The sequence below is a fragment of the Manacus candei genome, unplaced genomic scaffold, assembly GCF_025592945.1.
Source record: "Manacus candei isolate 608988 ecotype Guabito, Panama unplaced genomic scaffold, ASM2559294v1 h1tg000089l, whole genome shotgun sequence".
Lineage (NCBI taxonomy): Eukaryota > Metazoa > Chordata > Aves > Passeriformes > Pipridae > Manacus > Manacus candei.
In genome coordinates, this window is record NW_026138137.1 from 1,833,535 (window position 1) to 1,860,602 (window position 27,068).

Consider the following 27,068-nt stretch of genomic DNA (forward strand, 5'->3'; position numbering starts at 1 on the left):
TAGAAAAAATGAAGACGTTAAAGAATGCCTTCACACATCCCTTTCTCAACAGCATCTTCTCAACTTCCTCAAAGAGCTGAGCGGCAGAATGTTTCCATTAATCATAGTTATAACTCTAAAAACTTCCTGTACATATATGTTTTAAAACAATGCAATACTTTCAGGCATACTTTCCTTTTACCTGTGAAGTCAGGCCCTGGTGTGCTTTTTTCCTACAAGCGGGGCTAGGCAGTAGGAAAGGATATAAGCTTTGATCGTGGCACACATTTCCTGGCCTCTGAGGTTCTTGTGGGAGAGTTACACTTTCATGCACAAAACAATTGATCCAGGTACTAAACCTGTAGCTCTTCCCTGGGTACATTAAAAATCCATCCTGAGATCTCCACGGTGTCTTCAGGAGCTCTGAGTCCAGGACCAGAGGGAGGTTGGAAGGACTTCCAAAGGAAGTTTTTCCATAAGTACTATTTCTCATTAATTTTCTTGAATTCACAAGGAAACATAACACACAAAACTTAGCAGCAGCTATGTTGGAGACTATTTAATTCATTGTGGAAAACTAAATTCTATATGTAGTTTTGGATGGTAAAGCCCTACATTTTTTCTGAGATCTGTGTTTGAAAGGCCTGCATCATTAGTGTTACTGACAATTTAAAATTTGATATTGATTTAAGAGAAATCTTGGAGATTTATTGGAAAACTTTTTGTACAAAGTTGCCATACACAGAGTGATTAAAAGGAGGGAAGAGGCAGTAAGGTCTTTCTTTTAAAAGACTGAGCAAATCACAAAAAAAAATGTGATAAACAGAAGATCTTTTCAGAAGCTTTGACTTTCCTTCTGCAATTAACTTTGCATGAGAGGCTTGTCAGTGCATGTTTTATCAAGCTCTGGCATGACCCCTCCACTCTTTGCCCTTCCAAAACTCTGACAAAGTTATGAGATTACAGTGATTGGCATGCGGATGCAGTTCTCAGTGTCACTTGTAAGACCACTGTTAAAGGTGAAAACTTCTGTTCAGATAAATCAACACCACTGCTCTTCTTCTTCCATTTAAAAAAAATGAGACTTCAGTGATAATTGCATCAAGCACCAAGTGTCTGAGTACAGGTGAGAGTTTAGGGACCACACCTACCTTTACTGTAAATTGACATATCTGCGTCAGTACAGCAGTGACTCTGAAGCCGTACTGGTTTAAATGGAATTTTAAACCTATGGAACTCTGTTTTGAACATAATTGGAAAAATGTCCTGGGTGTGTGTGTATGTGACTCATTACATGGAAAACACAGGATAAGTGTTTTTTCAACAACCTTTCTGATTTCATATATAATCTGAAGATATGAATTTAAAGCATGTATTTTTAAAATGAATGTGTGATGCATTCCTTTTAGCATACATGATTATTTATCCAGGTTTTGCTGCTTGTGGTTGCATAAACCAATGCAGTCACCCTCCTGTTTCTATAGCCAGAAAAAGCAAAATTTTTCAATGTTCTCAAATGCTTGTATGACTCAGAGAAGAAAGGGACTTTCTGAAAGTTATCTAGTCTCTATCCTCCTTCCTATAAGTGTCAGAGTCTTCCTTTTCTTTTTGGTAAGTATTAATACTTTCAGGATTCTAGTTATATTACAAATGCCACTTACATAGTGCCCACTTGCTGTACTGGCCAAGGGCCTGCTTCCAACGAAGGGACATTTTGTCATTCCTTCAGTAGGAGGAGAAAAAGAGGAAAACCCTGGTAAATTGATTTCTAAAACAGGGAATTGGGGTGGGAGTGGGAGTGGTGTCTTTATTAGATACAGTGAAAGTACAAGAAGAATTTTCTGTGTGTCTGCCGTCTTTATCAAATTATCTGTTAAAGGCCCAGCTCCAGGACCAGTATTACTGGTGATTTTGCTAATGCTGCTCAGACTTCCACTGTTTCTGTGTGCCACAACATAAAAGCAAGACCCTTATCAGGGACACTAAAGCAATGGTAGCAGCAACTAGAAATCTTAAATAAAGTAGAGTGCTACTAGTACACAAACTTCAGTTGGTCAGACAGTGCTCTACAATTCTGACTTTTCTTAAGAATTTGTGTAACAGTTTAAGTGCTGTCTCCATATGTTTTCATAGAAGGCATTACTGTATATTCCACAGAGATGGTCTTTTTCTGCAGTCAGAAATGGAAGGTTGGTGCAAAAGGAAACTCAGTTGGACTGTAGAAGCACAAACGAACTTTGCAAACCATCTGCTTCAGAACTTTAAACTATTTATAAAAGCATTTTATTATTTTAAATTTATAATGAAAACAATTTAAAGCTAATAAAAATGTTCTAACATCAGATTGAAGTAGGTTGGAAGTGAATTTCAATCAATATAATGAAGGACAATTTTCTAACGTAATCCATGTTTGTCCTGAGGCTACCAGTATTAGAAGATAAGATAGAAAGAGCAATATCTGTGTCAAAGGCAGGAAAAACACATCTTGATTTCAGATCTCCTACAGATTTGCAGTACTGGCTGCTATTCTGTAAATACCTTTTTGTATGTAAACTATACTAGTTTGTTTTCATCTCAGGAAAGAAGAAACAAACAACCGATTGCAATATTAAAATAGCACTTTAACAGACTAATCTGCTGATGTTACAGTAGAGAAAACTGATACCTAACAGGTCTCTGAATTCTTGGCAGTATTGATGCATAAAAGAAGTCCAGCATTTCGATGATAGCCCTATTCTGCTATAACAAGATCACGCATTTCTCATAATGTTTTACCATTAAACAGGTTTAGAGTTACCATTTTTATAGAGGCTCCTTAATCAGGTTTTCATAACACTAGTAGTGTCATGTTAAAACTTAAATTAATATTTTTATCTATATTCTGTGAATATAAACCTAAGCACAGTGGAATTAAAGTTTCGATATTGCAAATATTTTATTGTGAAATACCAATTTACATAAAGCCTGACCCTGAAAATATTTACTACTGTGTTGCAGTTGCTATTCTGATTAGTTCTGTTGATTTATATTTAATTACTTAGAATGCAGTGGGCAGGATTGGGCCCTATGTTACAAAGAGACTCCACATGTTCTGTATAAAAGACATCCTTCAAAACACCTGCCATGGCTCCTGTGGTATTTTGAAACTTTGTCTTCAATATTTAGTTTTCCTTCCACTGATGCTGCTGCTCAAATATTTGAATGATAGAGTTATTACTGAATTAGGTAGAATGACGCTTTTTATTTTTTGACATAACTGCCACTGTCTTGTCCTGTGCTTTATCTCAAGAAAGAGGTGCACCTGCAAATCTAGAACATGTCAGCTTTAATTAAATTGAATATTAAAAATGCAATTCATCCACTTATCTTATAATATTTTGTCTGTGGATCAGTAAGCATCACAGGCAAGTGGATCAGAGAGATCTAATAGGATTTTTTTGAACTTACTTGGAAAAATGTAATAAAGTAAAACCTTCATTTGTTTAAAAATGTCTATAAATGCATCCAGTTTTATCTCACTGATTACCTTTATAAGCAATACATTATCAGAGTGCCACTCTTACAGGGTTACATCAGCCTCCTAGAAGGTTGAACTGACCTTTTCAGACCATTGGACCCTATTTCACTAATGGGAACCCCAAACATTTCTGCATCTCTTTCCTATTTAAAAATAAACAGTAAAAACAGGCCAATGTGAACAGAGAACTAATCAATAGAAAAATTTGCATCTGAGTTTGTTTGATTTGATGAAGCATAGAACTATTTTATTTATTGAAACTGTATTAATGTAATTAAAATAAATGGAAAATGCACTCTTTACTTAATTAATATTTTAAGCTGTCTCTGAAGAATAGTATGCAGCTTGAATTTAGTTATCATTTTTAAACTGCAAGACAGATTAATTAGATTCAAATCTTAGCCAGAATGAAATAATTTTCTTAATAAAGCTAAGAGCTCTAAAATTTACTTGGAAGTAGAATGTGTCTAGTGTTGATCTTTAGAGATGTGCATGAGAAGATAAGACATAAAACTCAGTGAAGTCTAGTGGTTAAAATCTTGGAAAGTCTACTTCACATTATAGTCCTAGGTGTTGGTTTTATTTATAAGAAAGCTGTGATGTTTTCAAGACATGGGGATTCTGCCTCTTTCTACATGTATTCCTACAGTTAAGGCAATTTCAAAAAATGTGGAATAGGAAGTTAATATTTAGAAAAGACAGTTTTTTCATAGGAGAGAAGGAAATTCCACTTTGATTTTAAGATCCACGTGGACAGAAAGTCTGGAAAATCCTCTACAATGTATTTGCATACGTATTTAAGGAGCAAACCTCCAAAGGATGTTAGATATAACTTTTAAACAAAAAAACAAATAAAATTAAATGATGTTTTACTCTATCATACATGCTTTAAAAGAATTAAAATTTATTTCATACACTGTACATGCATTTGCAGAAAGAAGTGGCCCAACTTAGAAGTGCAGACAGATCTGTAGTCAGAAATCAAGGCAAAAAGGTCAGTGTGGTTTCAGCACCTAGTCATGAAAATCAGACTTTTAGGGAGACCTGACAAACATTGCTGGTTTTCAGGCAAGAGTTTTGTTCTGTGCAAACTGAAAATATGTTTCAGCATCATTCTCATTGAAATTGCAAGATTTAGAATATTTTGAGTTTAGGCATAGTTCAAATACAGCTCTTGAATTTGGATGAATGTTAATGCAGATCTTCAAAATACCGGTATTTTTAGATGCGCCAAACCCAAAGAAACTGTCTCAAAGTCATTTATTCTTTCAATGTCAACTCTTTTCCAAGAAAAAGACATGAAACTTTCTAGAAATTCTATAATGAAATGCTGGGGGGTTTGTTTTACCGTTTTTAAATTAATTAAATCATATAAAAATTTATCAAGTATCAGTAAGTCAATTCACAAATAAGAACTGTGAGCAAAAGTGCTATGAGTACTTTAAAAACAGTTTCTATATTTAAAATTAGTAAACTATTGAAAATTATTTCTTCTATCAGGCAACACCTCCAACATCTTTAATGAATAGCACATTAAACAATCTCTGTTTAAATATTTTCTCCCTGTTACATAACCCTGACAGATATTTGCCATAGCTACAAAGGTCACATTTAGCACATGATAAAAGTAATTAAAATTACTTGAAAATTAAAAGTATTTTAAATTTCACTGCAAATTTCTCAAAATCTCACTGTTAAAAAATACATATTTTAACTAGTATTTTGCTGTCTTTTGACACTTGGCCAGTTCAACCCATTGAGCACCTGACAGCTCTGAAAAGATGCAATATTTGCCCGGGAAATGGCAATGAATATATTTGTAAATAAGAAATACAAACTAAAAAGCTAATGGAAGTATTTATCAGCTTCAGACAGTTCATTAGAAGGATCAATATGCAAACACACGTGTCCTTTTAATGAAATCTCTTGGCGGGTTCATTTATCTTTCAACTTAAGTAATACAGGTTAGTGAGCGAATTATGTATGCTGTGGCTCTTATGGGGGCAGGAGGATTTCGGAGGAAGAGGGGTACCCTCTGACAGACTGACAAATAGTATGCTGATACCGTGCACTACAAACGTGGCTGATGAAATGTTTGGAGAAGCCAAGTTTGTGCTAATCTGTGGGAACGTGAAGGATTTTCCATGAGCGGAAGCCAGTCAGGAGGTAGGAGAGTGAGGAGTACCTCTTCTGCCTGGAAACCTTCTTGTCATAAAAGGTGGTGATGTGAAGAGCATCTTCCTCGCCCTGGGATGGGAAGGCTGGGTGCGAGTGTGAGGTTAGTGGGGGTGAGCCCATGGCACAACCACTCTGCGCTTTCTGAACATGGAAGAACGACCCTGTGCAGGGAATGGCGATGATATTTCGGTGCTGTCCTACAGGTTTAAGTGAAGTATCCCTCTGGGGCGGGGTGGGGGGTTGTTCTGGGGACTCAGGCGGCCCTTGACCTTCCTTGGCTCCCCGAAAAGGAGCATGTACCTTACCCAGGTGGCGGCTGCCGAGGAGCACTGGAGGATGAATACTGTCCTGGCAAAAGGGGAACACGGAATTGTTACACTGCGTTGCTGCAGTGTCTCTGGGACAGCCGCGGCGAGCCCGAGCCACCCACTCCCGCCGGGAGGCAAAGCCGGCCGGGGCCGGGCAGGAGGCAGTGGCGGTGCCCCCGACGGCTGCCGGGGCAGCGGGAGTGTTGGGAGGGGGCGGACCGCCCTGTCTATCCCATCCCGTCGCATCCTGTCCCATCGCATCCCATCCCATCGCATCCCATCCCATCCCATCCCATCCCATCCCATCCCATCCCATCCCATCCCATCCCACTCCCGCACACCGCCCCCTCCGCACCGTCCTTGCCGCCACCGGGGCCGCACCGCAGCTGGGGAACGGGCGGGAGGGGCTGGGGGGTACCTTCGGAGGCAGGGTGTGTGTGTGTGTGTGTGTGTGTGTGCAGCTCCCCCGGCTCAGGACAGCTCTGTCCGGGGGGACCCGCCGGGGGAGGCCGGGGCACAGCGGCCGCAGCGGCGTGGTGGGGGGGCCGGCTGGGGAGGAGAAAGGGAAGGGAAAGGAAATAGGGAAGGGGAAAAGGAAAAGGAAAGGACTGCCCGTCTCCACGGACAGAGGCCTGCCATCCCCAAGCGCAGTGGCAACGGGAAACAATGGGAAGAGGGAAGCGGGAGGGCGCTTCGTCCGAGAGGGGATCTGAAGGGACCTGTTACCCGCACCCGGCAGCCCCTCTGCCACTCCCTGCTCGCTCTTGTCCCGCTCCCGCGGCCGGGGCACTCCGTGGACAGGTGCTCCGGTAGAGCTCCACAGGGTTTTTGACGGCGGCATGCGGGAATTTGGGGAAGACAGGGAAGACTGCGGGGTACGTTTCGTTTTAAGGGTCTGTGCTGCCCCGGGCACCTGTGCGGAAACGCGGCTACAACTGGGAGTTAGGGGTGTGCAGCGCCGGGCACAGCACGGCCCCACTCGCCCGCACCGGCTCTCAGCAGTGCCCGCGATGTATTAAAAAGGACTTCGCCACTGTCCCAGGGCTGGTCGCAGCACACTCTCCTCCTTCCTAATTTCGTGTGTCATTTGGAGAACGAGGACGGGAGGGAAGAAAGTTTGGATCTCCTTTGCTTGGCAGTATGAGGATATTTTTTAACAGAGGGAAGTCTTTTCAGGAAGAAGCGTTACAGGCTTCTCTGCCGTATTGTCATGCAAATGATGTGTAGGTTTTCCTTGCTGTCCTTGTTTGATTTTATTTTTGGCTTTCCATCATTGTTCTACCCTCCACTTCCATCTTGCAAGAGAGACACCAAAAAAAAAAAAAAAAGGAAAATGAAAAAGGTGGGGGAGGGTGCTCGTAAAAAAACATCAACCAAAGGAAAAAAAAACCCCGCACATCCATAACAGAAACCCCAAACAGCTTTTCCAAATGAGTGACACAGCCCGTGTCCATTCATCGCCGCACTCCGGCGAAGGGTTTCTGCACAGCCCAGACCTCCTTAGCCAATTGCTGCCAGCAACATGTGGAGGGGAGGCATCGCTATAGCAACCGGTGGATGGGCCATGTGCGGCAGCCGGCAGGGGCTGCGAGCGGCCCGATATAAGGAGGGCAGCGGCGGGGCGCGCCGGCATCCTCCGCCCGCGCCCCGCGGGGACCGCCGGGCCGCCCGGGGCCGCCCGCTGCCCCCGCCGCACCGCGCCGGGAGGCGGCTGCGGGCTGCGAGGGGCGGCTGTGCCGGCCACCGCCTTTGTCTGCGCTGAGGAGGGGAGGGGGGGAGAGGGGGAAGTTTTGGCAGCGGAGGATTGCTGGAGCCCGCCGAGGTGCGCCGAGCCCTCCCAGAGAGGGGCCCGTCCCGGCACGCAGGCAGCAGGTACAGGCGGCGGGGGACGGGGAGGGGGGAGCGCCCGCGTCTCTCGGGGCCGGGGCTCGGGAGCGCCCTGTGCACGGCGAGGGGTGTGGGGGCGGGCGGTGTGGGGGCAGCCGCTGCCGCCGTGCCCCGTCGGTCGGGGCTGGGCCGGGTCTCCGCGGAGCGGCGCGGGTGGCGAGAGCGGGGGCCAGTTCGCCTCCACACGGTCGCCAAAGCCCCGGGAGCCTCCGGCCGAGAGGAGCCCCGGGGATGCTCCTGGACGCGGGTCCGTCGAACAGGCGCGGGGCGGAAGGGGCAGCGGGCCCGGCGGGGCGAGGACGGGCCCGGCCCGCACCCCTCGGGCCGCTCCTGGCTCGGGTCCCCGAGTACCAGCCCCCGCGGCGGGGGCGCGCAGGCGGCCGCGGAGTCCAATCCCCGGGCGGGGACGGCCCCGAAGCCCGGCCCGGCTCCCTGCGAGACGGGGCGGCTGCTCCGCTGGCGGGTCCGCCGGCGCTCGCCAGCGTTACCGCGAGCCGGCTCGCTTGCTGGCACTCGACTGCAAGGGCGCCTTATCTAATCCCTAAATTATGTGCCTTCAGCATCAGCATTAGATCAGCGCTGGCGCTGCGGCTCGTGTTTCTCTTGCTTGCCGAAGATATTTGATTAAGCTCGGCTGTCGCTGACGGTCCTCTTGGCTCGGGCTCTGACACTGTGACTTAGACCTGCCGAGTCCCTCTGTTTCTCGTTTTCACTCTGGCTAACAAAGCCTGGGCTGCGGAGGAAACCTGCTTCCTGGTGCTCCCACTCTGCTGCTCTCCCCTAACTCCTCCCGAGTCCTTAGAGACGGGAATTGAAGTTTCTTCACCATGGTGTCTCCGCACCCTGCTCTTCTTGCTGCCACCCCAGAGTGCACTGTGCGGCTTCGGGCAGGATGGGCCGCGCTCCTCCATCTCCGGCTCACCTACCTCCTCCACAAGCATGGATGTGGCTGTCCGGTTTCCTGAGTCGTGTATTATTCCTACAGTGTCTCAGTGATGCTGTAGGCTTTTGTGCTAATTTTGTGCTTTAACTTTTGTGCTTTAACTAACCGCTGACTTAAAAAAATGCCCAGATCCTCAGGAAAATCTTGAAGCTCATTGAATTTCCTCTTTCACAACCTTACTCCTTCCATGCCACAAACTTCTTCGGGGCACTTGGACATTTTGGCATTTCAGCATCACCTTGTAGAGGGATTCAGGATAATAGCTATAATTTCATGTAACTCTAACCAGAAACTTCACTTCTGTTTGCCTTTAGGAAGCCAGAAGAAAATATCTACCATTGATCAAGGGATCTTTGAACTCACTGAATTCTTGATTGTATTCAGTCATTGTTCATGGTATTAATCCTACTAAAAGGTATAGAGACGCTCCAGAGTGCTTTGTGATGTTGAAGGTTGCGGAAAGATCATTGTACCCCTACAGATGAATAGATCTGTGGCTCTTGCAGTGACCTTTCTCAGTGATTTGAATAAGCTGCAGTTCCCAGAAATCCATCTGCCTTTTGTGTTTGTCGATTTGTCTAATCTTTCCGATCCCTAAAAGAATCAGAAAGTACCTTCCCATCCGATTTCATCCTCCCGAGTAAAAGCATTAAATTGACCTCATTTCAGGTGATGAACTGACATTTGCTGAAAGTGATCCTGGCACCAGGCGAGCTTTCCGTGGAGAGAAGGAGGGTGTGCAAAGAGGGAGGCAGAGAAGAGCAGCCCCAGAAATCTCTTACTAACTCTAAAGATAGTACCTTAAAACACCAAGAAGTAGCCTGGACCAAAGAGCTTGGGAGTACAGTGCTGAACACGAGGAATGTTCTATGCATGAAAGGTGAACATCCCCAGGCCCTGCTGCCCCAGCCTAACCTGACTGGGAGCACAAGGTAGGGGAGGAGACAGAGGAACCAAAACTGAGGGAGACTCCACTTTCCCTTCTGTTTGCTTTCTTACTTTATCAAAGGTAAGAAATCTTCTCTGTAGTTTTCCTCTGGACAGGTTAGGGTAGCCAGGCTCCTCCTGATGTGAAGTGTTTCTCTGGTTTTCTAGTAACCTATCAAAAGTTAATCATCAGAATATATCTCAACCTATGTCTCAGATAACCTCTGTAAGAGGGAAATTACTAGAAGTGAATTTAAGTTTAGATTTATATAAATGAGCAGACATACACTGATGTGTGTATATATATATATATAAACACATATATATAGATATATATATATATCTATCTCCCCACACACCCACACACATCCCTTTCATCATGCTTTCTATATTAAGGAATTAATATGCATATACTTTATGTTTTGTTTTAATGTCAGTGGCCGTGACTATTAACACAGGATCTTCTTTAGAAAACAAACAAACAAACAATGAACTAAAACTTATTTTAGTGAAGTTTATTTTTAAGAATAAATTAAGATTTTCTTGTAGAATTCTTTTCTTCTGCCTAGGTACTTTTTTGCCTCCTTGAATGGCATATTTGCAAGTACAATTTCATCTGCACAGAGGAACAATAGCTTTCAGTTGCACAAAGGATTTCTCCCACCCTGAATCCAAACCACAATGCCTCTTGCTCTGATAATAGCTTCTGAAAAGATTTTGTAATGCACAGAATTAATACATGATTATTTCCGCCTCACTTCTCTCATTTATTAGATTCTATAGTGAATTCCAAATTAAAAATAGCACCTCTTGAGTTTCTTAACGTTCTAATATTTTGAAACAAATCGTATTCTGAAGTTCCTCTTTTTTCCCGTGTTTACTAAGAAATCTGCATTTTTTTATTATTGCTCAGAAGAAAAACTGTGTAATATAAATGTAAAAATCAGAGCATGCAAAAATTGCAAAAAATTATAATGTCGAGTTGTTTTAAAATGAACTGTAGTGATTTTTCCTTTGTAAACTGTAAAGAGTGATGAGGAGCAGTAGCTGACAAACTGAGTTTTAATTCAGGAATATCTTTTTAAATTTATGAAGCAAAACAAAACCTCAACTTCAGTCAGAGTTTTGCAAGGATCAGAATCATGCCCTGTGTCCTAAAGTAAATAATGAAGTGTAATTCTGCTGAGGCATCTGAAAGGTGAGCTTCCACATCACTGCATGGGGAGCTCCTCTCTGCTCTTACAAAGACTTCCTCCCACACTTCTAACAGAGGTGTGAGAACTTATTTACATGAAAGCGTACATTAAATATTTACTGACATTTGCCTGAAATTCGTTTGAAATGTCGACTGTTCTGCTGCATCATGGGATGACACCGTGGAACGGGATGCTGCTCTTTGATTAGAGCAGTGATTTGTGACTCCGGTGTTATGGCTGCTCTAGTTAATGACTCACTTTTGGGTGTATATAAAATGTGTTCTGTCGAGGGACCGGGAAAGCCTACATGAGATCAGACCCTAGGCATTTTTTCTTCCCTCTTAAAAAACCCACAGACCCTCACAGAAGCAGTGTATTCAAGTAAACACTGTCGAGTGTGTTAGGTGCAATGTTGTTCTTTGCCTTCTAGTATTTAAGCTAAGGTCGGGCTGTTTCAAAGCAAGTAAAGGCTGGGTGAACACCTTCAAAGCTTCTTCATTCAGAGTCACTTTCTAAGCCATTCATTTAGTAATTAGTTGCTTTTTCTTCCCTGGAACCCTATGATACTCCATAATTTTCGAAGGAGAAAATCATTCAGAGGAATGTCAATATATTCTGTTATATTAAGTTTAAAAAATGCGTAGTTGCATGTAGCTGAGTTTAATATTTAATTGCGTGTAATTTATGTGGTCTATTTATTTGTTAAGCCTTGGGTGGGGAGGTAATTTGTTTTTCTTGTTATGCAACAGCTATTGTTCCCCTTCCACCCCAGGCACACGCACCATGGCACACGCACCATGGCAGCCCCAACCAGCACAGGGAGAGGTGTTCTGCTTTAAAAGACATCCGACTGTAAATGTCAAATTCATAAATATTTAAACACTTTTCTTTCAATTTCAAGTCAAGGCTGACAGGACGCTTCTAATTAACCCTGGGCTCCGTTTCAGTCTGGGGCCTTATTGCAGGAAAGAATCAGGGGGTTAGGTGAGGTGGGGAAATCTGTGCTCCTGGCTAGAGGGAACGGGGCGGAGATGGGGGGGTAGGAGGAGGAAGGAAGGAAGGAGCTGGTAACTAACACGTCGGATTAATTTTTACCCATTTCATAATGTGGTGTTTGGTCAGACATCCAGCAGGATGAAAGGGCAGCGGGTTTCTCCAACTGCGTTGAGGGCAGTGGGGGCTGTTTCCTGAAAGTCTCCGTATGGGATGCGCCGGGGAGGACCGGGCCCCACCGCCCTCTGAGGCTCCGGGTATCCCCAGCCCGGGGCCCGGTGACGCCTCCGGTGCGCGGCTCGGAGCTGGAGCCGCAGCCGGGCGATGGGACTTTGCCGTCGGCTTCACCCGGCGCTCCCTGTGGGGCGGCTCAGCCGAAGGGGCATCAGCCGCCGGGGCCGCGGTGTCTCCCAGGGGCGGCGTGGGGGCTGCCCGCGGTGGCCCGAAGCACCAGCCTCCCGCCGCCCTGAGAGGCAGGGAGGGGAGAGCGGAATCTTCCATGCCCCGACGGCAGCGGCTCCCGAGGTGTTCGCCGTGAGGCGGGACGGAGCAAGGAGCGGGAGAAGGGCCGGCGGCCCCGCGGCAGAGCCTTTCTCCCTTCCCTTTTAGCTGCTCCGGCGTGGCGGGCGCCGCTGGGCATGGGGGGAGCGGTGGGAAACTGCCGTGCCCCTTCTTCCCTACCCTCCGTCCGCGGGACCTCCATCCCCTTCCAGGGCACAGAGGGTCAGGGCAGGCGTGGATGCCTCTCCCTTTAGACGTGTAGAGGTTTTGCAAGCCCTCGCCTTCCCGAAACCCGTCACCAGGGACACGGCTACACTAACTCCCCCAGGGCAAGCGCTTACCGAGGTGTAAGCAATGCGGAAAGCCCTACGGAAGGTTTCTAACTCTTCCCCGTGTTTCAGACTCCCGAGTGCTAGGGACGTGCTGGGAGGCTCGGCGAGCACTTCTTTTGTCACAGGCAGCCAGCCCCGGGGACGGCAGTCCCGGCTCTGGCGAAGTAAAAAGCAACATCTAAAATCAGTGTAACTTCAGAGGGAGAAGGGGCGGCAGGCTCTTTCTGTTTCCCGCGCTTACTCGGGCCATTTGACAGCACTTTGCTCCCATAATTGTCGTCGTTTCTCTCGCATATCCCTTTCCCCAGGTGCTTGTGCGGTTCTGTCACACGGCATCCGGAGAAGGAAAATCGTTTAAACAGTGGTTGAGAAGGCAGAGGCTCAGGAGCAGTGCCCGCCAGCCTCCTCCTTCCCGAGGGTGCCTCTGCGCTCATCTGGGGTCCGAGGCGGCCCGAGCCGCCCGATGAGCAGAGGTCGGCTTGCGGGGGAGCCCGGAGGATAAAGGGGATGTCCCTGCCTGGCTGATGGGAGGCCAAAACACCGCGGCGAGGCGGATTAACGTCCCAGGGCGCAGCGCTCGGGGAGGGGGCGCCGGCCCTCCGGCGGGAGCCACCTATTGAGATGCAGATTGCGACCCCTGGCCCCGAGGGGACGGGGCCTTTCAGGGAGATGCTAATGGCAGAGCGCAGCAGCCCTTTACCCCCTCCCCGGGGCCGAGGCGGCGGGAGCAGCGAGATCACGGCGGCTGCCGTCGGTGCTGCCCCTCGCAGGTCTCCTTGGTGAGCCCCCCTTCCCCCGCCCAGTGCGGGGGCGGTGCAGGACGAGGCCGCGCTCCCCCCGGCGCAGCCGGGGCAGGTGCCCGGCTGGGGCCGCGGGGGAAGGGTCGCGGGGAGGCGGCTCTAGAGCTGGGGGTGGGGGGTGCAGCCCCCTCCTCCTGCTGGCTGTTGGGATTTGGAGGAGGGGCCGGCTGCCGTGCAGGGGAGGGGAGGCAGCGGGCGCGGCGGTGGCTGCGCGGGCGCGGAGGCGGCGGCGGGCGGCACATGGGCCGGTGGCCGCGGAGACACCCGCGCCCGCCCCCCGCCGCCCCACCGGGGCGCACGGACCCGGCCATCCTACTCCTCCTCCTCCTCCGCGCGGCGCATCCAGGCAAGAAAACCCGGGAGTCTGACTGGACCTGCATTTCCATTAACTCATCCTCAGCCCCGGCTAATCCGCAGCACTGAAGGCAAGGAGGCTAATTAATGACAAGCTTTTACAGTCAAGACCAGCGATAATTGCTTTGGTGGCCTTTATGATTACAAGATAAAAATGGACCGGGCCTGACATAAGAGCCACTGTGTACACTGCAAGACAGGAGGAAATTAAGAGCTGGCTAGCTGAATACGGAGCAGAAAATTACTAATAGAGGAGAGATAATGAATAGGCCGGCTAGGCATTCATGGGGAAAAATCCATTTTGTTACCACGCGAAATTAGGTGGTGGAAAGGAGTTTGCTAATTGTTCTCATCTTGTAGCAACCAGGACTGAGGCAGGGGCGTGCTTTTCAATTCATTTCCCTGGTAATTGTGAAAGGGGGAATGCAGGCCAAATGAGTCTTGCTGCAATTTGCGCGCCTGGTCTTTTCATTTTCATGTTGCGTTTTTAATTGTTGCTAATATAGCTTATAATGAAGCTAATGAGGGGAAATTATTGTACAACTTTTTAGCACATGGAGACAAGTGAAATGCACTAGAAGGATTCTCTCCCATGCTGCAAAAATAATAGTAATCTGGAGGAGTTTGGAACTTACGGGCTTTCTTTTTAGCCGTTTCTCTCTACAACAGACAAAAGGGAGGATCGCCACCTACTTTTCCCTCTCTCTTTTTTTCCCCCTGTCGTTTTGTGTTTTATTTTTCGCTAAGGAAAAAAAAAAAAAAACACAACAATACCGGATTTTCCCTCTCTGCGCCCCTCACATCCCTCGGCCCTCGGTGCGGTGCGGGGGGAGGCGCGCAGCCGCGGGGCGCGCAGCGGTGCTTGCGCGCAACCAGCACCTCCGGCTCTTGGAGCCGGCGGAGGGGAGGGGAAGGAGCGGGGCATGGCAGCGGTCCTGTCCCTGCCCTTCCGTTTGCCTCCCTCCTCGGACGAAAGTTAGCGCTGCCGGGTGTCCCCCCCCCCGCGACGGGGGTCCCCCCTCCGCGCTGCTCCGCTACCGCGCAACTCAGGCGCTGCCTCTTCTCTCCTCCCCTGCAGAAAAGCAACGTCCCGCCGCTGGCGCAGCGCGGGGAAGAGGCAGAGTCCGCCAAATTCCTCCTCCTCACCCTCCTCTCCCTCGCCTGCATCGCCGGGGTCCTGGCGGCGTCGGGGGTCGCCTACTGCCTCCGCCACCGCGCACACCACCGCCTGAAGGAGAAACTCTCGGCCCTGGGGGCTGACGCCGGCTCCGACGCGCCCGCTGCTTACCAGGTAAGGACCGAGCTCTCCTCCTCCGGCCCTGCGCCCCCGGTGCTCGGCAGAGCCCCGGGGGGGGGGGGGTGTCCTTCTCGTGTTGGGAGTCGCGGAGGTGGATTTGTTTCTGGTTCTGCCCCCTGTCCCCCGCCCGCCGCTCCATTCATAGTCCCGCGGATCCGCTGTAGTAGCTTTTTACTGCTGGGTATTAATCTTGGCTATTCTGATAGTTGCTGTAAATTCGTGCCTAATTAGAAACATTAAAAGGAAAAAAAAAAAAAAAAAGAAAAAAGGAGAAAAAAGAAGCCCTTGCCATTGAAATTCTCAGAAAAATAACATTAACATCCATAATCTGTCACCCCTGCCACTATTAATAACGAAAAATCTTTAACATTTATGAGGAATGGATTGCACGGTTATCTGAAGATGTCTCTCTTTTTGAGTAATCGACTTCTTCAGGGTCTGATATGAGAAGAGCCTTTGACCCGATCTGTTGCCACCTTCTGCCATTATTCAGATAAAATGAAATCTAATGCTGATAGATGGGGAGGTAAACCAGGACTGGTTCTGGGAGAACAATGATAGCAGATGTGTACCCAGTAATACTGGAGGACTGCACTCAGCTTTCCTGAAATAAATCAGAGATTTCAAGCTTTCTCTTTCAGTTTCAAAAGTATTGGGTGGAGAGACACTCTGTATCTTCCTGAAGTTTGTTTTGGCCCTTATTTCTTGATTTGCTATTGGTGTAGTGATGTGTATGTTATGGTCATATACCACACAGTCCTAGTCTGCTATCCGAAAATATTTGGAGTGTGACCAGGAAAAAGAATCTGAGAATGTGTAAACATTGTTCCTGTAGTGTTCGTGTCTTCTGTGCACCCATAGGGCCTCGCTAATGGCACTTTTCTGTCAAGTTTTATTTTACTTTCTTGTTCTGCTTAGGATCAGGCATTCTGGCCTTTCTGTACCCGGAGGTTGAGGTAGATTCAAACTGGCAGCTGAGAGTCATATGGGAACAAACTCATATTTCCTCAAAAAGTTTGGGTCTATCTGTTAAAGATATAATGTATTAAGTATATCTCCACAGGCAGGGTTTAGGATGAATTTAGTACAGAATAACAAATATGAATGTTCTTCTAACAATTAGTATCTTCAGCAATGGTTTTGGTTTTCAGTTTAAATGAAATATTTACTTTAAAAAAAATACATTAAATTACTTTATGTCTTTGAATTTAATGCCTTCAAAAAAGATAGAGCAAGAGCATTTCCAGCAGAAAAAAATGGAGTGTTCTCTGAGATAAAGTGTGAACAAAACAGCAGTTTATCAGTTTTGTTGGCCAATGAGACTGTAGCCATAAATATTTTTGTTTGGTTTTAATAGGGAACTTGCTGTTGGCTTATTTAAAGCGCAGAAGCAATAGGTAGTCTTTTTCTTCTGTCAAATGTGAATACAAGAATTCTTAATTTTTTTTAAAAAGCCCTCCAGGTTCCAAAACCACACTTGAAACTGAATTTGTGATAATTAACAGGACAATCTTCCTACTGACAGCTCTAATTAATAGTATCTGTAATTAAAATCGTGCCCTTCCAGCAGGAAAATTGTTTGAATTTCTTGGAGTGACCTTTTTTGCCATTTCTCCTGGGAGTGTAGTGGTTGATATTGATTTTATAATGAGCTGTGGTTTGTTTAATAAGAATCTGTAATCCAGACACTAAATGAAATATGTGGTTCATTTTTTTTTCACAGATTTATATGTATTTTTAAATCTTTATATTTAGATCTGAGAGTGACGTTTTCTGTTTGAAAACAACAACAACAATGCTTTGAGGATGCTGCTCAGTTTTTCAATAGCAAGACTGTATTAATATTCTTTGTTCCTGACCTCTGGGCCCGGTCCTAACCACCTGACTTCTTAAATTTCCATTGGTTTTTCAGGGGAACTGTAGTCATGGGTGGGAGGAAAAATGTTTTTCCTTAAATACAAAGGTTTCTAAGGGCTTTGCTCTCCTCCCATGGAAGTAAATGGGAATTTTGCCATATGTTTCAATGGCAGCAGTAGGAAGCCCTGGTATAGCCAGTTTTGATGCTGCTAAGTAACATTTTATCAAAATGAATCACTGAGCCTGGATCTGTATATAATAAACTATTCACATGGATTTGAAGAGAAATAGGATTGAGCCCTATTTGCCTTGTCAGAATCGCCTTATGTTGAGCTGTGTTAAATGTAATGGATATCTGGTGTGATGCATGTTTTGGATAACATCAATTAGATCTCAGAAAAGCATCCACTGTCTTTTTCCTCATCTTCTCTGATGCTCATAGGGGAGTAATGTAACCCGTATTAATATGAGGGCGGAAAAAAGCAGATAGCTTTCAAAACTGTACCTACTTGGTTCTGTTCTGTTTCCCAAGTAGCTACTTGGTTAATTTGGTGTATTTTAGAAATAGGAAATATTTCAGGGGCTGCTGCCACTAGGCTTAGAAGCACGGTACTCCAATGTGTTGCTGCCTATAGCTGACGTGACAATTCAGATTTATTTTTTTTAATTTGAAGGGGGAGAAATTGTTTGGTATAGAAGGGTCTGGTGGCCCAATGTGATTCAGAGAGAACACTGAAATATCACTTCGATTCACATGCTTCTCAAAATGTCAGTGGTTTATATCTTCACATAAACAAGACTGACCTAAATTTTCAGCATTTAGCAGAAGCATTTTTCATCCTAACCCAATTCAGCCAGGAGAGTTCATTCAGGGTTTTACTCCTTCCTTACTCACCCTGTGAACTTTGAAGAGTTTTTTCCCATAGATGGTTGCTTGGGATTGTTTTCTTTTTCCTTTCTGGTTTGTGCAGTGAAATGCCAGCTTGAGAAGGGGAAAACAGACAAACCATATTTCCAGGGAAACAGCAGGTTGGCTGCTAAGTCTCCCCCCATACTGGAGTCATAGCACCTGTCATGCAACCTCACCCTCCCTCAGGCACTCACCTGCTAGCACGAGCAGTCCTTACACTTAGCCACTAATACAAGTATTTCTTGTGTAAATGCAAATAGAAGCAACCTGTCTTAGGCAGGGCAGCCAGTACTGTGTAAAAGTTGAAGCAGCCAAATAAAATCACTGCAGTGCCTTTGATAAGCTGTCAAAAAGCCCAATACCTCTTGAAACCTCGTTCTTCAGGTGCTGGGTAAGGCAAGCAGCTGGGCCTCGAAGTGTTAAGGTAGGGTCTGGGAAACCCTATTGAAAGACTAACAGGAGGAAGGACAGATACATAATTGCAACTTCATTTATCTTTGAATCACTAAACAACAAAATTACAGGCTAGTTTAATTAGGCAGAAGCTGAGGAGCTTTTCAAAATTAATGGAAATAGTGTATCTCGTAAAATGTTGCATGTGCATAAAACACATTTTATACATAAAGGCAGACAATTTTTGTGTGCTTTATAAACACGTCTCCTGTCCTTTCAAACCACACGTGTAATGATTAGATAAGTCAGCACTAGCATTCAGGGATGACTAAAAAGAGGTTCTTAGAGCCTCTGCAGAGCCCCTGCGCATGCGCCCACCTGCACCCCTGTTTTTAATTGTTGCTGGTGTTGCTTTGATCTTCTTTGAAAAGCAAGTTTAGCATTCTGCAAGCCTGCTCTCTGGTCCAGGAGATTAGGGCAGAAGCGTTTTAGGAATTTTCAGCAGACACTCTTTGATTTATTTCACAACACTGAGCAGATTTTCTTCATGCACTTTGAAGACTTTAGAACATAACCCAGAGAAAAACGGGCATTCAGGCATCGGGAGCGGGCGGCAAACAGGCCGCTAAGTGCTCATCTTACTTGTCACCGCTCCCATTAGCGAGCAATTTATTAATGTAATGAGTGTGTGCTAGTGACTGCTACTATTTAGGGATGCTCTGTTTGATTCAGGGTGATGTATTTGTGAGTCCAGCTGAACCCTGGCTTTTGACCCCTATGTGGGGAACACTGGGGTGTGCGAGATGTTAAATCATCAGCATATTTTATACTTTGCACTGCAGAACTTTCCTGTGAGTATGCTCTTCTGCATCACTGATAATGCTCAGCATGGAATTTAAAGGCAAAAGTTGAAATGCTCTGAAGCTGGCTTCAGCAAGCTTGCCTTTTAATATTTTATGTTAATATTTGATGTTCTTTTTAATTTTCCTCCATCTCAGCCAAAAGAACTTCCTTTAAAAAGAGAGGAGGAAAAGACCAAACAGTTTACAATAAAGTTCCTTCTTAAACTACCTGAAGTATTCAAGGTTACGTGAGCCATGCACTGTCAGTGCAGATGGATTACATCATCAGCTGTTTTAAATACTTGTCCTAATAACTTGATTTGGCAGGCATATAATTGTAAATTATATGTTAAATTCTACATTATTGCGTGTATTGTATTATATATAAATTATATATTCCTTTGTCAAATACAATCTTATTAATTACATGATCCTGCTGGATTCAAAGCCCCTGAGAACTTCTCTGTGCTTTTACAGATTTAATCCTGCTGGTATTTTTTATTAGAGATGTTAAGAACACAGTATTTATGACAATTACAATAAATATTTTGCTGAAAATATTTTAAAAGGCTCCAACTGAAAGAATCCACTGGAAACAAACCCCCTACTTAGCCATCATGCATGGTTTGTGTGTTTAAATACAGATAATTCATTACCTCTAATATGGCTTAGTATTTTACACTCTGGACTGAATTTCATAAGTAAACTTGTTATTATAATATTAGACCTTAATGTTATAGTAATACTGTATATCAACTCCTTAAAAAATGAAATTTTGTGGACTAAGTGGAATAGGGAAGACAAAAAAAAAAGGAAAATTTTTGCTGTACTTATTTATCAAGGTCTCTGTAATATTCCAATTAACATCAGCATTGGGACCAAGGAAAGCTGGTAAACTGGGGATAATCAGTGCCATAAAGTATTACCTCCTATCTTTATAAAACTTAGTTTTCAAAGACCCTCCTACACTTAAGCACAAAAGATGTGACTGAGGATGAGGTGTATTCAGTATGTGAGTATTTAGTAAACATTTCAGAAGGAATACATTTAGTAAGGACTTTGGAAAGATGAAAATTTTGCCTTAAGGTTGAATGCTGTGAAGGGCTTGCTTCTGTTTTCTTCTGGGAAAACAAAGGGCATAACACATTTTTAATCCTTTCCTGTGTCCTTATTTAAAGAGAAAAATAAAAGGTCATCTCATGACTATGTAAAGCAACAGGACAATCCCTAATTGTGATAAAGCATATTCGGAGAGGTATGTGGATTAGAAGAATTGTTCTTGTCCCCTTAAGTCTGCTTGCTGTGTGTGAACAATTTTCTCTATCTTTGGTTAGCATTTTGTTTTAAAATAAATTCTCAAGAACCTGCAAAAACGTTGTATGTAATGTTGTTACATAAACCACTGTACTTTAAGGTGAGATAGTTTTCACAATGTACAAAATGTGTGACTACTCGGTAGTAGTAGCAATACTGGGAAAGGAAAAGAAGTGGGCGGTGTTTCAAGGTGATTAGAAGATGACACCTTATGTTTAAACACTTCATGGAAGTCAGTCAGTGGATGGCCAAAGCAGAATGAGGCAAAACAGGATGTGTAGAAATCTGAATTTAACTTTTAGTCTGTTTTTTTATCTGATTGGTGCTCAGAGCAATCCACAGTTCCTGTGGTGCAGTGGACTCCATAATTCCCTAACTTTGCTTCCTGTGGTAGCCATAAAATTGAGTTAAATGGTAGTGATATTCAAAACAACATTCCAAAATACTGTACAAATTTATAAATCAGCAGAAATTTATGAAACTTGCCTGTTCAATAAATCTGGATATTAATAAACAAATAAGTGTATATTTGCTAACATGCCCCTAGCATTGAAAATCAGCTTCAAAATTAATGAGAAATGTCCATCTTAAGTGCTGAAGCTCGATAGCACAGCTTTCAGAGGGCACTTAGGGAAGTCTGTATTTGAGCTTGTGGTGTCTGTCTGTGAGGAGCCAGGCTCTGCCTCCTGCTCCACACACACACCCTGACAGCTAGGCAGTCCTGGGGGAACCATGTGGGCTCTGTGAGAGGGGTTTATTTGCCTTGTTAGGGACAGCTCTCCTTATTTGTGTGAATAGCTTTTGTAAATTACTCAGTGTTGGAGAACTGGATTAACCCTTACCGGAGAAGGTTTTACCATCACAGGCAAGATCCTGGGCTGCTGCAGCAGTGGCAGTGCAGAAACACTTAGGAGTAAAACACTAGAATGGGCAGGTGGATAGAGAGGTCTTTCATGGTTGTGGAAGGAAAATGGGTATACATGCAACTTCTGGAGTACTTGGATGAGAAGGTGCCATAGGGGTTTGCATTTTCATACAAAAACCATCCTTTTCAAGTCTATTTATCTGCATGGCACTGGTGCAAAGTGGCGAGGAGAAGGTGATGTTGACCCTCTATTAGCCACCTTTGTTTGTTTTCCCTATCTAAAGAATATGGAGTTTGAGCTTAGTGTTTATGAAACAAGGACAAATGGGCTCCAACCATCTTGCAGAATGATTTTTGTGTATTTAAGTTGTAAGAAAATGCTAAGTAAAAATAGTAGGAGGGGAAATTAAGTTAGTGACTCATTTTTAATTACTGGGAAATCCAGAGTCCTTACCCGAACAGGCATTTCTTATAAAATGTGCTGGAGGTGCTGTGGACTTGCAGGCTGCATCTTGCCTGTTAAATTAAACCAGTAAATAGTTTGGGTGGCCCTGGCACCATCTCCGGTCAAGCCACCCAACCTTTTCTCAAACAGTTCCTTAGCACAGTTAGCACAAGCAAACAAAAAGACATCAATTCATTCAACATGCAGTTTTATTAATAATTTGACTGTAGTCATCTGATTTTAGAGGGTGAAAATTGCTGTTGCTTTATCTGCCCTAACTGCCTGTCCTGCATCCCTCTCCCGAGCATCCTGTTCTTACTTCAGAGCCCCTTCCACCCATCCCTGCGGTGCCACAGGCTGTTTGCCAGCTGCGCGTGGGCTGGTTCTGGATAAGTACAATGGATTGTCTCCCCCTGGTAAATTGATTATGTCCCAGTGCCTGTACGTTATAAAGAAGCCAAAGATAACCACAGCCTTGCCTAATGGGCTGGAGAGTATTTGATTTGCAGTCCCAGGCTGTACATCATCTCAAGTGTCCCGATTTCTTTCTGGAATAACTATACTGTCTTCAGTGGCATTTTTTTTCTGATGTAATATAGAGGATAATCAGGCCTGTCTTTCCTACACACTTCTACCCTTTTTTCTGTTTTAGGATTTTCCTTTTTCTTTTGCAGCAGCTCTGTTATCATGTTTCAGATTTGACACATTCTTCTATTGTATATTCTCTGAATGCTCAGCAGCTAACACTGCGATCTGGCTTGCTGAGCCTTTCATATTCTTCCAGAGTGCTGCACTAGAAGGAAAAAAAATACATTTTTTAAAGTTTTTAGCTGGGAAGTTGCTTTTTTTTTATTTGTAGGATGAATCTTATACCAGAGTCTCTGGAAGAGAGAAGTTAATTTTGTGTACGTAAAGAACTCTGGTAGATGATGTATCTCAGTTCTTGTAGGACCATGTTGCCTGTGAGCAGAGCAGGTTGCAGTTTATTCTCTGAAGTCTGTAAGGTACATAAAAGCATTCTTCCTACTGCTTTCTTCTGTATACATCTGTTCTTCCTGCACACCAGTCTCACATGATGGGCAGCCAAAGGAGAGAGGAATGGGGAGTGCTGTGTTGCTTACTTTCTCCTTCTCCATGTGTGCAGGGAAGATGTGCTGTGTTTGGCAATGTGCTGGTGGAGCAGGTCTGTGTCCTGCCCAGACAAGCAGGATCTTACCTTCGAAGGTCTTTGTCCTTCCTGCACTGTGTGTCTGTGCTTCACCTTAGGGTGAGCACAGCCACCTGAGGTTTTACCCTGGAAAGCCCATACAGCTTGGCTGTTTTGTGGGACAGATGAACAAAAGTAGGTTTCAAATCCTCAGCCTTCCTCTGCCTCTAGCCCTGCAGGGACTCTTGTAGGGATGTTGCCAAGTGGAATATTTTGAGAGGACTGTGATGTTTTTGCTTGTTTTATTGTGATACAAACTATAAGACAAGTTTGGGTAGAGCAGACCGGAGCTCTCCTGGGTTCATGCTGCTCAACTACTCCAGTGTTCCTAAGGGCACAAGTGAGAGGTGCCGTCTCGAACAGCCTCAGGAGCATGTGTGACACCTGAGGACAGGGGGGACCCATGGATGGCCTGTGTGCTGAGCTACGACGAGTTGGACACTGACAATGTGATTTGTGTTGGCAGGACAAGAGGCCCCATTTCATTTCTCTCAACACAGAAAAAGGTCCAACTCCATGGATGGGGACCTCCTATCTGACACATTTTCCTTCTTGTGTGTTTGTGTGCACAACAAAGATCTAAATGCTTTCTAGCAATTTAAAGAACTGTAAAAGAAAATCTGAGTGATTTAATGCACACAAGCAACGACCATAGTAAAGGACTGAGACAACTCACCCAACTTCTTTGTGCTGTGGTTTTTGCTGTAACAGGTTCTAAGTTCTCATAGCATCAGTATCTGTCACTGCAGTGTAAGTCAGCTGGGGCATTCCTGCAGATCTTCACATTCTAGTTCAAATTCTCATCTTTCAGAATGCAGATATGGTTTTCATCACTTGTTTTCTTACCAAACAACCAAATAAAGACTGAAGAAGGGAGACTGTAAAAGAATAATCCTAGAAGTTAAATCCTTCAAAGAAGCAAAATTAATTTGGAGGAGGGTGAGAGAGAATAGCTTATGAATAGAAGAAAGTCAAATTTAGCACAGGTGGCTTATCCAGAGGAGAAAATGCATGAGGTTTTCTCTAAGCTTCGCTGACCATATTCTGGACTTTTTGCTAAATACAAATGAGTGATGTTTTATTGATGGTTGCTTGGCATGACTGCATTCTGAACAAGCACAGATTTTGATCAGAGAAATAGTTTTTTTAATTTTTAATATTTCATATTCACTTTTGGCGCAGCTTTTGTTTTTCTGTTTTCCTGTCTAGCCAACATAGTTGCAGGCTTCTTGATGATTCCAGCTTTTTCCTTCCACACAGGATTGCTGCTGTTTTGCAGAACTATGTTCTGGCAGCATCTCAAGAGATCTCAGAAATGGTTGATCTTGCACTCCAAAGTGAGAACAGCTCAATATTCTGATGATAAAACTCAGTTTTGGTGTTGGGATTACATGCTTACCTTGGTTGATTAAAATCACTCCCTTTCCTCTCCTGAGGAGATACATCCTGACTTGGAGATACATGCACTTCATACAGGGCAGAAGGCTTGTCCTTGGTTGTGCTGTCTGACAACAGCAGACATATATGATTTGAAGTGGGCTGCAGTAGACCCCAACTACCAAAGCTACCAGTTTTCTAGTACTGCTGTTCTGAACATCTCCCCATTCTTCAGAAGTGTATTAGGTAGAATATTCACCCTTTGGAGACATACTGATCTTTCCCACTATTAATATAAGAACGAGGGAAAGATGAAAAGGTATGATTCAGTATATTGATGCCTTTCTGACAGCATGGGGAAAAGAAACTTGGATTTTATCATTCTTCAGCTTCTCAACTAGAGTTCATTCTGGCTTCCGGGGAAAGAAAAATGCCTCGAGTGGAGTGAAACGGTGTGATTTGCTGGAAGAGGTTTCACTGCAGAGGATCACAGCAAAAAGTGCCAGTGTGTGGCTACCTACATCAGATAGGAGGAGAAAGGTGATGGAGCTGAGTGTAGTTTTGGGAGCAAAACCAATGTACATGTGTAAATTTATGTTATATAGTGAAATTATGTCATATGACATCTCCCTCTGAACTCTGTGGTAACAATATGTGTAGTAACGTGGGAACATGAGCATGTAAATTCCACATACTGTCACCCACAAGAATGAAATAAAGAGCTGCAATTCCTAATTAACCTCACTGGAAAGTTCTTGGGTGTGAAGTTAAAACATACAGAAGGGTTGCCTAGCAAGCTGTTCCAAATTTCAGCTTCTTTCTGAAGGCCTGGCTCAACCCAATGGCTCTGCAAGCATTGTTAACTGAGACTTCTGTTTGCTTCTTTGAGGGCTTTAGAAGTTAATTAAGTATAAATCAATGCTTGGGGCTTCTGTGAGTGTTGGTCACTCCATCGCCGAAGGAACATTGCAGAAATGGAGGGAGCAAGGAAAAGGTGACAAGAATGATTAAGGGCATGGAAAACTCATATGAAGAGAGATTGAAAAGACAGATTATTTCTTCTAAAACAGTAACAAGAGGCAGTATAGGAAAGAAAAAAAATTATATAAAATGAGAAACTGAAAAAAAGAGTGAAACTCTTATTCTGTTTTCTGCCAAGCACCAGGGCAAAGACTTTCAGTTATATTAAATACATAAAATAAAAGAGAAACTGTCAGCAGAATACAACTGCAACATGAAACACTTTCTGCAGAATGTTGTTGATGCACAAGTTGTAGGAGGAATCTTAAAAATCAAAGGAGCACATGAGAAAAAGTATTCTACGGGATAAAATAGATAATGATGTTTTAGAAGATATCTGTAACTTCATGGCCCAGGTCTTAAAATAATCCAAGTAGAAGATATGACCATTTTAGGAATGTGCCTACCTGTGTATTCTCCTGTGCTGTTCCCATGGTACTTCTTGCAGACAAACTGGTGCCTGGTGCAGAGGTCCAAGGTGGAGTAATGACCCCTCTGCTTGGATGAGCTGGCAAAGCGAAAGTCAGGAGCCTCAGTAATGGCCAGGGAAGTTCTTTTCTTTGAATTCAAGCACACACATTAACTCCTTACTGCTGCTGCAAGGTGTTTATTGGAAGCAGTGCCATGGGGCAGGTCAGGGATGGGGGGAAGGGCTGCAGCTCTGCTCTGGGCAGGCAGTGCCAGGGCACATCCCTGATCCAGCTGAGAGCATGGAGAGACAGGGGAGAGCCAAGAGAAATTGTGTGGTTTTCTTGTTGTTGCTGTTTTTTCCAAAATATGAGGTCTCTCTTATCTCTGATCATCAGTACTGAGTGTTAAATCCCTGTTAGTTTTTCCAGCATCTCCTGCAACACTAATGAAGTGAAAGTGCAGAAATACTGACCATCATTTTTTAATCCTTGAAGACTTTTGTGGTGTGTGATAGAAAGAATGTCTGTATTAAGAGACATCAGGAAACTCACATCAAAACACTATTTTGTCCCATGTAGTAGAGTTTCTCTTTATGACCAAAGGTTTGGCTCCTAATAAGCTACTCTGACTTACTAGCAACTTTGTGCTTTATTGATCCTTTTTTAACACTGTTTCCTTGTTCACTAAGTTTGCATTTGTTCTTCCTAGAAGATTGATTCCTGAAGAATGATTTCCTTTTTATTTTCAATGGGGAATGGGAGAAAAGCAGTAACTTTAGTTTTCAAATCAGGAGGGGGTAATGACTGGCATTTTGGACTGTCATGATAGATGATGTTATGAAAAAAAGTTTGTTGCCAATGGCTATTGTTGATAAATACTTCTTCATTCCTGCATCACCTCTGGTGTATAGCCACCTTCCATGAAAAAATAAAATATTGAGGGTTTTAGAAGTTTTTAGGACTTCTTTTTGTATTTCTCTGACTGCTTGTAGTAACTTTATTACCATGAATGCAGTTACACAGACTTAAGGACAACAATACTAATCTTTTGGATGTGGGGTAAAATAACATTTTTAGACATAAACTAGAGGCTATTTTGTTTCTTTCCAGACTGGAAGTGCATGCTGAGTCCTGCTGGCTGCTGGGAATTCTTATTCCTAGCAGAAATGATCTCCCATTTTCAGTCCTGCAGGGCAATAAAATAGTGGACTACACA

General features: G+C 44.3%; 1 protein-coding gene across 1 annotated transcript in view; it reads left to right on the forward strand.

The window, feature by feature from the left end:
• The window catches only part of PTPRN2 (protein tyrosine phosphatase receptor type N2), a 643,008-nt gene that overhangs the window by 520,700 nt on the left and 95,240 nt on the right, over positions 1-27,068 (forward strand). Inside the window, exon 13 of the mRNA XM_051812861.1 lies at positions 14,994-15,206. Coding sequence (XP_051668821.1) covers positions 14,994-15,206 — 213 coding nt within the window. The remainder of the gene's footprint in view (positions 1-14,993; positions 15,207-27,068) is intronic.